A 13272-nucleotide genomic window follows, 5' to 3' on the forward strand; every position below is an offset into this window, starting at 1 on the left:
GGACAAAAACATGAAGAACCAAAAAATCAAAGAGTAGAAGGATGAATGGATCTGCTTACTATTACTCCCCAAAACTCACTGGGGGTCTCTGTGCTTTCCATTCCTGCCTACAGTGTGCACGCTTTCACCAAAGAATGAAACAGGAGTCCCTAGGAAGTAGACACTACGGCTGCCTCCTGGGGACTTCAAGGTCGAATTATCTACCAACCAGCAGGAAAGAGAAGAGTCATTATCATGACAGGGGTAACAGACCTGACATCTGGAATAGGGAAGGTTGCTTTTAAACAGTGAAGGTCAAGGAGTTTATGCAGTGAATCCAGGTGATTCACTTACTGGTTCTTGGTTATTTCCTTGTCCAATTATGGTGATAAATGGACAAGGGCCACAACTCTTGCCTAAAAAGACTGTGGTGGGGCTTCCCTGATGGCTCAGTGGTAAAGAATCTGCCTGCCAACGCAGGAGACATGGGTTTGATCCCTGATCCAGGAAGATCCCACGTGCTGAGAAACAACTAAGCCCGTGCACCACAACTTTTGAGCTTGTGCCCAGGGATCCCACCTACTGAGCCCACGTGCCACAATGATTGAAGCCTATGCACCCTAAAGCCTGTGCTCTGCAACAAGAGAAGCCACCACAATGAGAAGCCTGTGCACCGCAACTAGAGAGTTACCATCCATTCTCTGAAACTAGAGAAAAGCCCATGCACAGCAATGAAGACCCAGCACAACCATAAAGAAATAAACAAACATTTAAAAAAAAAACAAAACTGCAATTTGGACCTCAGATCCCTCAGGGATAAAAGTCTGATCACACTACCAGTTAAGACCCAACAGAGTTGGTAGGTAAGAGTGGGAGGAATCCACAACGGATGGTGGAGGGAAATGATGATGTCAGCTGCAGCGGTGGGGACTGTGGTCCACCCTACTAACTTCCTCTTCTTTGCTTCCCCAAGGAAGAAACCTATTAGAATCTAAGAAGAGTTGGTTTCCAACATGTATGTCCCAGTGCTTCAAGGAGGAGACTGCGATATAGCATCAGAAAGAAAGATATATGCTATCCTAGCTGTTGGGGATGCTATTTAGAGAGATGACAGTTGTCAGTTCCTTCAGAAAGTCTCAGCTACAGAACATTACCTTGCCATGAACACAACTCTCCCTGGAGAGTCCACATCCAGTGACTGATCACAGAGGGGGAACTGTGATTCACCCAACCAAGATGGCACTCAGTGAGACAACTCTTGACAGGTCGCGCTTGCTCCAGAGTTCCCCATTAGGGTGGCCAAGGCATTATTGGGCCTGCATTTAGTTCAAATTACTATTTTCCTTCCATTCCACAGCTATCAATCCTTTATAAACATCCCAGACGCCAAAATTCTGTCCCAGCACCTGCCTATAGACCCTGGGACACATAAACACTAGACACGCTTGTATTAATTTAATACATTCAAATAAACATGATATTCCAAGACTATATACCATGTTCATCTTGTGTTTCCCATACTTCCAATAGTTCCCAGTTTAATAAGTATCTTCATATATCAGTGGATTGTTCTTTTCAGGAAATAGCCAACAATAAATAATAACAAAACACGAGAATATAACCAAGGTGCACATGACCACAAGTCACAACTTACTTGCACTGGGGAAGGCTTTGGAACAGAGGTTACCACCGTAGTTCCTACTTGTGCCAATTGTTTAACAGGTGCCACTGCCACTTTCTTGATTAACTGTGAACTAGAATTCTTGGGGGAAGGGGGAGATGATAGAGAGTCATCAATATTGGTAGTTTAAAATAAATCAGCAGTATTATAGCAAACAGCCGAACACTTTAACACAAGAAACTTCTTTGTTATAACTTGCTTTATAACCTTATGAACTTTATGCATATTTTCTACTATTAACCTAACTAGTAAATTGTTACTATGGGTTCCTGATGGCTCAGCAGGTGAAGAGTTGATTTAATATTCCTAAATATTACAGTATTTCAGCATTAAAAACTTGAATTTTACTCTTTGATTCTCACAGAAAACATAGATTCTTTTTTTCTGCCATTTTCATTGCTGATATCCTTTCAGTCTTTTAAAAAAATATCACTAATTAAGCTTTTTTTATTGTGATATAATAGAAATATAACATTGCATAAGTTTAAAGTGTGTGATGTGTTGATTTGATACATTTATATAATGCAATATGATTCCCTAACATGAATGGGAGTTTATATAATGCATTTATATAATGCAATGATTCCATAACATTCACTAACATCTACATTGTATCACATAATTATTATTCCTTTTTTATTGAAGTGTAGCTTAGGTACAATATTATATAAGTCTTGGACTTACAATATATTGATTCCCAACTTTTAAATGTTATACTGCATTAACAACTATTTTAAAATACTATCTATATTCCCTGTGTTGTATGATATATCCATGTAGCTTATTTACTTTATACATGGTAGTTTGTATCTCTTAAATCTTCTACCACTATCATGCCCTTCCCCTTTGGATTCTTATTTAATGTGTCATTATAAACAAAAGTCTGCTAACATATCTTCTCAACCCATAGGAAACAAGAAAAGGAAGGAGTAGCTATCACTGATACAGAAATAGAGAAAATGACTGGTTGAGCACCTAGAATCAAATTAGGGTAGCGCAGAACACAGCGGGTTGGGACAGACTGGCAGAGATGATATTACCACAGAATACAATGAACCTTTTTATCAGGATGAGCCTGATTCATGAAGAAATTACTATACTACATTCTTTATTTTCTGCTTACCAAAGAAAGATGCCCATAAAAATATTTTTATTAACTCTGACACACACAGGATAAGCTTTAGATACCTAGAAAGATGATCATGTATGTAAAATAAATCACCTTTTAACAATGCCAAGTTAATGAAATATTACAGTAGATTTGTAATTTTTTAAAGATAACTCCTGTATGATATAGATAAAAATGAATACTGTAAACTGTAGTGTTGATGTCTTACCACAAATTTTTTTTTTTCTTACCACAAATTAAAATAGAAGGAGAATGGTTATTTTCTTCCCATTTAGAGATGCAAATAGCCCTTTGAACATTCCCTTGAGGACAACAAAATCTGAGTATGAAGATTAAATTTTTAATTTTACCAAATGACAAAACCAAACATCTTGATAAAATTAACATATTCAAGGAAAGTAGCTTAAATCAAAAAGTTGAGCAGGATCATCTCTTCTATTATTTTTACTGGCAAATACATACACACTTATATGAAGGTAATTGCTAGAAAACTAAGGAGGATGAAGAAAACATTAAGGTATACTACCGGCACGGTACAGATTTTGACGGTTTGCGTATTTGCTGGCACCGCTGGCCTTGAAGTTATGTTACTTGTGGTCTCGGTTCTTGTTACAGCTTGCTGAGGAGATACCAACATCAGCTGACCATTGTTACTTTTGATCAAAACGGTTCCTGTAGTTAACAGAAAACAAAACGTGAGCTAATAAATGAAGCATAATCTTCATATATTTTGTTCTCCCATTTCTTTCAATGCTGTAAAATGTTCTGAATAAATGAACAGTTAGTACATACTGAATTCCATGTCTACTAATTACAATATATAATACAGAAAAATGTTGTTACTCAAAGCTATTTAACATATTAAAAGTCTAAATGTATGGATGAGATACTCCTGAAAAAGGCAAAACACTTTTCCTCATGCCATCAAACTATTTATAAAGCTACAGTTAAGACAGTATGGTAACAGCACAAGACTATGCAAACTGACCAATGGAATAGAATAGAAAGTCCCAAATAGCCTCCAGACACTAGTCATATGAAATTTTTCTAAGAGTACTGCAGATCAGTGAGAAAAAGAGCTACTATATAATTAGTTACTTATATGGAAAAGATGAAATGTTCCACACCATGCACAAAAACCCAAGGACATCAAGGATACAAGAATAAAAACTTTTAACCTCTTAAACAATGTAGAAAACTGTCATTCTGAACTTGGAACAGGGAAGAATTTCTTAACTAAATAAAGCTTGATACATACCACTATATTTTTAAAACTTTTGCTCAGCCAAAGATACCATGAGGTAAAAAGACAAAGCACAAAAATTGGAAAAAAAAATTTTAATTCACATATATTCAAAGAACGAACATCCAAAATGCACAAAAGAAACACAGACACCAATGACAGGGAAAGGTAAATTAAGACCACAGTGAGATATCACGTTGTGTCTATCTAGGCAGACAAAAATTAAGAAGTCCATTGACAATATTAAGTATTAGAGAGATGTGTAGCAACAAAAACTCTTAAAATCTTGAAGCTGGTAGTCTAGTTTGTTACAACTGCTTCATTTAACTCTACACGACTGTGCCAAACTGGTTCCCATTTGCATACCCTCTAACCCAGTATTTCTACTGTAAAGAAATTCTTGTCCATGTAAGTAGCAGGTACAAGCAAGAATATTCATAGCTGGAGTTCCATTCCTGGAATGGCAGCATGAAGAGCTCCATAAAGCCATTACCCATAACTGGTGAAAATTATTTTTAAAAACAACTATTTAAAGTCTTCAGAAATTGCCCAAAGGCATACAGAAAATGACTAGACAATTTATTAGAGAGAATCTACTAAAACTCAGTAAGAACAACAAGAATCTGTGGCATCTGAACCATGACCCACCCCCTCTCCCTCAGTTTAGGTAATGTGGCCAACATAGGGTGTCCCTCTCTCCCAAGCTTCCAGTTGAGGGCTTTGTTACTTTTCAGGAAGAATATCTTGCATCTCTGACACCTCAAGCTGCATACGGAAGAGAATAAATTGGAGACAAGTGCATCCAAGAGTTTCCAGGCTTCTTGTTTTACTCATCCCTACTCATAAAGGGAAGGCTCGACTGAGAATACTTGGGCCCCCATCACCCTCATCCCAGCTCTTTCATGGGGTGGGAGTTCCATGATGGAAGAGGTAAGCAGAGCAGACTAGAGGTTACCACCCAAGCCCAGTACCCCACTTCTAAAGCAGAGACATCACTCAGAAAGAAGCATGCCAATGTCCTGAGTACCTGCTCCAAACACCTCCCAAGAGAAACTGACTTTATTTCAGAGTGTGGGAAAGGTCAAACTAAGGGCATTCTCAAATACAATGAACAATTAAAAGAAAGGCTTTTGGTATCTTCCTAACAGATCCAGGCTATGCTAAGTCACAGGTCTATCTCTGGTTTACCAGAGAGAACAAGACAAAGAAACAACTAAGAATGGCCCTACTGGGGTCACAAGGGCTTCCCTGGTGGCTTAGACAGTAAAGTGTCTGTCTACAATGCGGGAGACCCGGGTTCGATCCCTGGGTCAGGAAGATCCTCTGGAGAAGGAAATGGCAACCCACTCCAGTACTCTTGCCTGGAAAATCCCATGATGGAGGAGCCCAGTAGGCTACAGTCCATGGGGTCACAGAGTCAGACACAACTGAGCGACTTCACTTCATTTCACTGGGGTCAGAACCTCAAGTAATGACCTCAAAAAACTACTTCCTGTAGATGAGTCCATATTTAATTGAATTAGACTGTGAAGCTAGTCAGGCCTTAGGGTGCTGTTGAAAACAAGAGGGTAACTGGCAGTGAGTGGAGTCTCATGATACCAGCATGATACCAGCAGAGGCAGAAAGTTTAACAGAGTTATCAAAGAAAGAAACAGTCAAAAAGAGCCCTGCTAAAACCTCTGTCATCCCAGGGAGGCTGTGCTTATGCCTAAAGTTGTGCCCTCTGAGGGAAGCAGACTTCATTAAAATAGTTCAGCCAGACACTTAAAAAACAAACAACAATAATCCACTCAAGGGAGTAAACCAATACCTCAAGTCACTCTGCTAATTTTTTAAAAAAATATTTATTTATTTGCCTGTGCTGGGTCTTAGTTGCGGCAGATAGGATCTTTAGTTGCAGCATGTGGAATCTAGTTCCCTGACCAGGGATCGAACTTGGGCCCCCTGCATTGGAAGCATGGAGCTTTAGCCACTGGAAGTTTCAATATATTAGTTTTAATTTAAAAATTATAGGACATGCAAAGAAAAAAGAATCACACACAGAGAAAGGCAGGCAACAGAAACCACCTATGAGTGAAATCAGATGTTAGAAGACTTCAAAGTAACTGTTATAAATATGTCAAAAGACTAAGGGAAATCATGCTTAGAGAAGTAAAGGAAGATATGATGATGATTCTGTCATTAAGTAGAGAATACTATTAGAGAAACAGGTATTACAAAAAAAAAATTCTGTGATTGTAAGGTACAAAAACTAAAATAAAAATTTCACTAGAGAGGATCAACAACAGCAAACTTGAATGAGCATAAGATAAGTCAGTGAACCTGAAGACGGCTCAATAGAGATTATGAAATCCAAAGAATGGAGAGAAAAAAGAATGAAGAAAAATGACCAGAGCTTCACAGAAACCTGGCACAGTGACAGGCACGTCAACACCGGCCTGATGTGAACACTGGAGAGGAGGGGAAGAAGTGGGGGGGAGGGAGAGGGAGGAGCAGAAAAACATCCAAAGACATAAGGGCTAAAAACTTCCCAAATGTGCTGAAAAATAAACATCGAAGTAGCCAAACAAACTCTTAAGTTGTTAATTGGCCAAATGGTTTATTTGAATTTTCATAAGATGGAAAAACCTGAATGAACTTTTTGGTCAACCCAATAAGATAAATGTAAAGACACATCATGATAAAAATCTACAAAGACAAAATCTTGAGAACAGTAAGAGAAAAATATACAAGAGAACTGTGTTAAAAGGATTGACAGCTAACTTCTCATCAGAAACAATGGAGGCCAGACATCAGGAGTATGACATATTCCACTTGCTGAGGAAAACAAAAACAATTATCAACCAACAATCAGATATTCAAAGAAAATATCTTTCAGAAAAGGAGACAAAGACATCCTGGATTGGAACTGACATATACACACTACTATATATAAAATAGATAACTAATGAGGACCTACTGTATAGCACAAGGAACTCTACTCAATACTCTGTAATGGCCTATACAGGAAAAGAATCTAAAAAAAGGGTGGACATACGTGTGTGTATAACAGATTTACTCTGCTGCACACCTGAAACTAACACAACATTGCAAATCAACTACACCCAAATAAAAAGTGAAAAAAAGAAAAGACATCCTCAGATAAAAACAGAGAGGACTGGGCACTAGCATCAGACAGAAAATACCAAATTAAGTTCTTCAGGTTGAAAACAGACTACAAAAAGTAAATCCCTATGTTTTAAGAGAAGGATAATTTAAAGTAATAGCTTTATAATCTTCTATCTTAAGACACTGGGAAAAAACTAAATAAAAATGACAGCAAGCAGATGAAAGAAAATTAATAAAGATTAGAGCAGAGGTCAGGAGAATAGAGAATAGAGAAACAACTGAGGAAAAAAAAAATCAAAAGTTGGTTCTTTGAAGAGATCAAAAAACTGAGAAATCTTGACCTAGATTAACCAAGAAAAAAAGAAAAGGCTCAAACTGCTAAAATCAGGAATGAAGGAGGGTATATTACCCCTAACCTTACAGAAAGAAGGATTCTAGTTGAATGCTATGACCAATTATAAACCAATAAATTAGATAAATTATATGAAATGGACAAATTCCTAGACACATAATAAACTACTAAAACTAACTTAAGAAAACGTACAACCTGAATAGACCTCTAACAAACAGACTGAATGAATAATATAAAATAGTATCCACGAGATAAGCTCAGGTCCCCATGGCTTCACTGATGAATTCTACCAAATATCTAAAGAAAAATAAATGCTAGGTCTTCATAAATTCTTCTAAAAAAACAGAATAGAAAACACGTGTCAATTCATTCTGTAAGGTCTGTATTATCCTCAAATTAAAACCAAAATATCTTATGTATACCAATGCAAAAAATCTCAACAAAGTACTAGCAAACTAAATTCAGCAACATTTAAAAAGTGTTATACCCCATGATCAAGTGATACTTATCTCAATATGCAAGGTTGGTTTAAAACTCATAGCTAAAAAAATAAATAAATAAAACTCATAGCTAGCATCATACTTAACAGTGAAAGACTAAATTCTTTTACCCTAAGATCAGGATTCCTGAAATGAGAAACGCGACAAGGATGCCTACAATCACTACCAGTTGTATTTAACATTGTTCTGAGCATTCTAACCAGGGCAATGATACAAGAAAATAAAAGGCATCCAAAACAAACAGTAAAACTATCTATTCACATATATCATGATTTTGTATATAAAAATCCAAACAGATCCATGATAAAAAAAACCTATTAAAACTTAAAAAATGAGTTCAGCTAGGAAACAGGATACAAGATCAATAAACAAAAATCAACTGCATTTCCATATATATCCAACGAATAACTGTAAAGAGAATTAAGAAAAAATTCCGCCTACAATAAGATAAAAAGTAATACACTTTAGGAATAAATTTAACAAAAAAAAAGTACAAAAGCAATATCTGAAAACTACAGAATGTTGTTTAAAGAAATTAAAGATCTACAAATGGAAAGACATCTCATGTTTGCAGACTGAGAGACATACCTACTTTGCAGATTGTTAAAGAGGTCAAATGAGACAATACTTCTGAGCAAATTTATGAATTTTAAAGTTGTCAGTAGTAGTTGTTATTAATGCTGTAAGGGTAAATGTGAGTCAAAGTGACTTCACAGCCCTTGAAATCCAAACTGTGGCTGGTACATACGGTGAGCACTGAAAGTGAAAGTTGCTCAATTGTGTCAGATTCTTTGCAACCCAATGGCCTATACAGTCCATGGAATTCTCCAGGCCAGAATACTGGTGTGGGTAGCCATTCCCTTCTACAGGGGATCTTCCCAACCCAGGGATTGAACCCAGGTCTCCCGCATTGCGGGCGGATTCTTTACCAGATGAGTCACCGGGACACTGGTGACCACTGACGACAACTGCCAACTCTTTCCATGGCGTCCAGGAGTACTGGGACAACCATGGGAGCAGATGATTATGGAATATCCCTCTGATAAAGCTGGGGTGAAAACAAGAACCACAAGTTTATCCAGGTACTGATTCAGAATTCTAGAAAGATGCAAAACCTACGCCATGTCTCAGCATGAAGGAGCTGATGAAAAAGGACCTGATTCATTTCACCAGCAACTTTCACAAACTTCTGTACAGTAAGACTATGGAAGCAGAATTTATGAAGCACAGTTCGTAAAAGAACTGTGGCATAAAAGAAGCAATCAAGTCCTTCCTCATCACTCTCAAATACATGATAGAAGAGGCACAGGATACCAAAAATGCAAAGAGACACAGTCTGGTCTGAATCCCACAAATTCATAAAAGAGAAAAGACTGAAGAGATTACCAAAAATATTCCACAGAATAATCTTCAAGGCTTTGCTACAGTTTCTTTCATTTCCTCACAATGCCCCTCTTTTTGTTTCCAGCTCCTGCTCCCAAGAAAAACCTGTGGTACATATGTACATTTTAAAAAAATAGTTCAGTTCACAGAGGAAATTCTGAAGTAAAGAGAAATCAAACACAAAGAGTTCATTACCTTGGAAAAATCAGAGCTGACTCCTATGTAATTTAAGCATCTGTGAGTAATCCTCTGCTAATCCTTGGCCTATAAAAGAACTAGTACAAGACTGATAAACTCTTTAAAACATTACTTTAATCAGTGTCCAAACGTTATTTGAATCAGTGTTTCTATGTCATACCTCAGGTTATCAGTTATCTTATTGTGCACCTACAAGAGTGCAAACCTGAGTATGCTCTTCTGCTACACTTGAGCAGAAATTCCAAAAGCTGCTCCTCAAAGTATCATCCTATCTCCTTTCTAAGTAACTCCTAGAGACAATTTATCTCCTCTCTTTTGTGGATGTTTCTGCCACAGCATGGGCTTCCCTGGCGGCTCAGGAGATAAAGAATCCGCCTGCAATGCGGGAGACCTCGGTTCGATCCCTGGGTTGGGAAGATCCCCTGGAGGAGGGCGTGGCGAGCCACTCCAGTATTCTTGTCTGGAGAGCCCCATGGACAGAGGAGCCTGGAGGGCTGCAGTCCATGACACGACTGAGTGACTAGGCACAGCACAGCGCTCCCACGGCATAACAAGTGTCAGCGTGGTGCATACTTAAGCTGTGGTCCTGGTCTGCTGCTCTTTTGCTCTAGCAAGTTTCAGTTTTGGTTTCTCTGCGTAATAAAAAGATTAGGCTCTAAAACTCTATAAATCACCTTTTAACACTGCTACTCAAGGAGGCATATCATACACACACATCAAGTGGTAAGCCCAGTGCTGTGGAAAGAGTCAAACAAGGCTGGATTCAGTTTCCCTCTGATATCTAGGAGTTGTCTGGCACTGAACAAATTATTTACCCTTAGACAACTTTTTCCTTATTTGCTATCTATTTTGACCAAGAAACAAAATAATGGAAATGTATAAAAAGTGCCCAGCGATATAATATTGTATGTCAACTTTACCTCAATTTTTATAGCACAGTATGTTCTCAATAAGCGATCGGGTCCCTCTCACCAGCGAGTTCCCACTTTTGAAAGTTTTCCTCTCAATACTTTTTGATCATTTCTAAACAAACTTTGGGGACTAGAAAGAAATTTCGTTTTTAACAAATCAGGAGTACTTCATCTAAGCATATTCATAACTACTTTATAAGAGGGTATGTAGGGTGACAATTTAGAACCAGCACAAAATATATTCAGTGGAACTGCTTGATTGAAATGTACAGGACCTGCCAGGAGATCCTGGCACAGCAGGAAGCCACATCAACAAGTCCGTGAGTCCCAGCATTCAGAAGGCCAGTACTGTCTTCCAGAGAGGACTCCTAAGCCACAGTTTGGCTTATTTTCTTTATTTTAAACCTCCAAGCAGACACAGTCCTGGGAACCAGTATGGAAGAGGTGGATCGCACAGTCATAGAGTATGTGAACTGGAAACCTAACTTATTGTGTGATACTGAGCAAAGTATTCATGTATATTTTAGTGTTCCTCTTGTAAGGTTTTGTTTATTTTACCAATTGAGGGGAGACCTTGAAACTACATACCAGTAGTAATGTTGACTAAGAGCACTGTGTGAGCACACTTGGGTTTACTTTTTGTTGGAATTTGTAGACAGTGGGAAACTGACATCAGCTCTTTTGAGAAAGATAATTTTTCCAACTGCACAGTAACCCTGTATAGAAGTTAAGAAAGAAAAAAAGCAAGCCCTGCAGGGACTGATTAGTAGGAAGCAATGTCTTACAAAAGACTATAGTCTCTGTCCACCTAGCTCCTGTGTTCTGTACAGGGTTAATTTATGATGATTCTCTTAATAGATGATGCCCTTCCAAAACATTAAAAAAAAAAAAAGTATCCAGTGGAGCACACAGTCTTAAGTGTAAGTACCCCCTGTACCATACAGAACTAAAACACAAGTTCATCAAAAGTTAAGAACTAATCTTTCCACAATGTTCCTCACCAAACAGAACATTAGCTACAAAACAGGCCTCCTCATTCTGCTAAGGGCAAACTGACATCATGTGAACCAAAAGGTTTCCATTTCTTTACCACCTTTGCTGGTCAGAGCTCCCACTGCTGCTAAGCAAAACACATAGAATACAATAAAATAACCAGCAGAATTTTTTTCCAAAGAAGAGAAAATGTGCCTTTTCCTCCCACAGAAATTCCAAGTGACTTTCACTGGAGGCAAGAAAACAAGATAAAATACTTACACACCTTCCAGCATATTTACAATATGTAAGTCATCACAAAGCAAAAACTTTACCTCAGTCAAGAAAAACAGCCCTACAGAGTAAACTTTAGTATAAAAAGTAGTCACAGGCTCATTAGCTGCAGAATTCACACACTGCTTCACAAATAACCTCCTGGCTCTGACCTGTCAACTCGGGCAGGTTACAATCATCACACCTCTGAAGGTTGTTCGGGAAGCAACATTATTCATTTCTGGTACTAGAAAGCCGTAAATTTATCTAGGCTTGCTTCAATTTAAATTCTCTTTCGGTCTTAACACAGAAGAACCTTTTAAAAACACTTTTTTTTTTTTTTTTTTACACAGTAATCTAACTGTGTGGCTATGAAAACTGATCCTTTCTCCACACGAAATAAAACTTGAGCGAATCTCTATCTTCCCGAATGTAAGAGCCAGTGCCTCAAAGGCCTCTCGAACATGCTGCTCCAGCTTTTACTGTGGCCCCTCAGGTGAAAAATGCTTTCCTTAAATATGAAAAGAAAAACTATGCAGGAAGGACTCAAAGAGGTTATCTCCATTGTCAAGCCAAATCACTGCCCCGCAAAGTGGAGACGTTGAAAGGTTCTCTGGGCTGAGTGCTTTGGAACTCCCAGCGACAAGGCGCGATCGGGGGCTGCGACGTTTCCCCTGTCACAGTCAGCTGGCCCGCTAAAGCTATCAAGGTGAGCCACGTACCTGGAGGAAGCTGCAGATTAGCAGGCAATTGGATTGTGGTGGTGTTGGGGGCTTTCACGGCGACAATCTGAGGAGATGGCAGACGAGGGCCGTTGCTGAGTTTAGGAAGGGCACTGACAGGGGCCACTTTGGTCACCAGGGTCCCCACGGGGGACCGCAGCGGCTGGGACGCCGAGGACTCTACGCAGACACTGACAGGAGCCTTAGTCACGGCGCCCAAGGCCACCGGAGTGCTCTCCACCCGGACGGGCAGAGCCGCGGCGGGGGCCATCGTCACGGTCCCGGAGGCGCCCACACCGGCGGGGGTAGCGGCGCCGGCCGGCTCCGTGAGGCCCGCGGGCATCCCCCCAGGTGGATCAGCGGCAGCCGCGGCGCCGCCGTTCCGGGAGCAGAGGCGAGGGGAGGCTTGACAAGCGGCCGCCGACTCCGGTGCAGTTCCAGCTCCACAGCATCGCTAGGGAGAGGCGCCGGGACCGCGACACAGGAGTCAGTGACCCACGCCGCGCTGGACAGCGGAACCCCGGCGTCCCGGACCTTCCTCCCGTCAGCGCGGCCCCGCCGGCTGCCACACCTGCTCGGCCGCTCGCCGCTTCCTCAGCGGCGCTCACACGTGCGCCGGCTCAGCCCGGCGCCTCAGCCCCGGGACCAGATGCACCGGAGCCCGGCTGCGCGGCTCCCGGAAGGGCGTCACGTCGGCTTCCACCTCCCACCGAAACTCGGCGCGGCGGATCCCCCGCCAGAAATTTCAAACCTACGAAGCCAGAGCGCCCCGAAGCCCCCTACGCGCGCTCCGCACGGCCCCGCCGCGCGGCCACGCCAGC

General features: G+C 40.3%; 1 protein-coding gene across 1 annotated transcript in view; it reads right to left on the reverse strand.

Moving 5' to 3' along the window:
• Positions 1 to 12931, reverse strand: part of TAF4B (TATA-box binding protein associated factor 4b) — a 90376-nt gene extending 77445 nt beyond the window's left edge. The window contains exons 1-3 of the mRNA XM_065935140.1: positions 12452 to 12931; positions 3316 to 3461; positions 1634 to 1741 (exon numbers count right to left, since the gene is read on the reverse strand). Of these exons, the coding sequence (XP_065791212.1) occupies positions 1634 to 1741; positions 3316 to 3461; positions 12452 to 12794 (597 nt within the window). The 5' untranslated portion in view covers positions 12795 to 12931. The remainder of the gene's footprint in view (positions 1 to 1633; positions 1742 to 3315; positions 3462 to 12451) is intronic.
• Positions 12932 to 13272: the final 341 nt, after the last annotated feature.

Source organism: Muntiacus reevesi, chromosome 4 (assembly GCF_963930625.1).
Source record: "Muntiacus reevesi chromosome 4, mMunRee1.1, whole genome shotgun sequence".
Taxonomy (NCBI): Eukaryota; Metazoa; Chordata; class Mammalia; order Artiodactyla; family Cervidae; genus Muntiacus; species Muntiacus reevesi.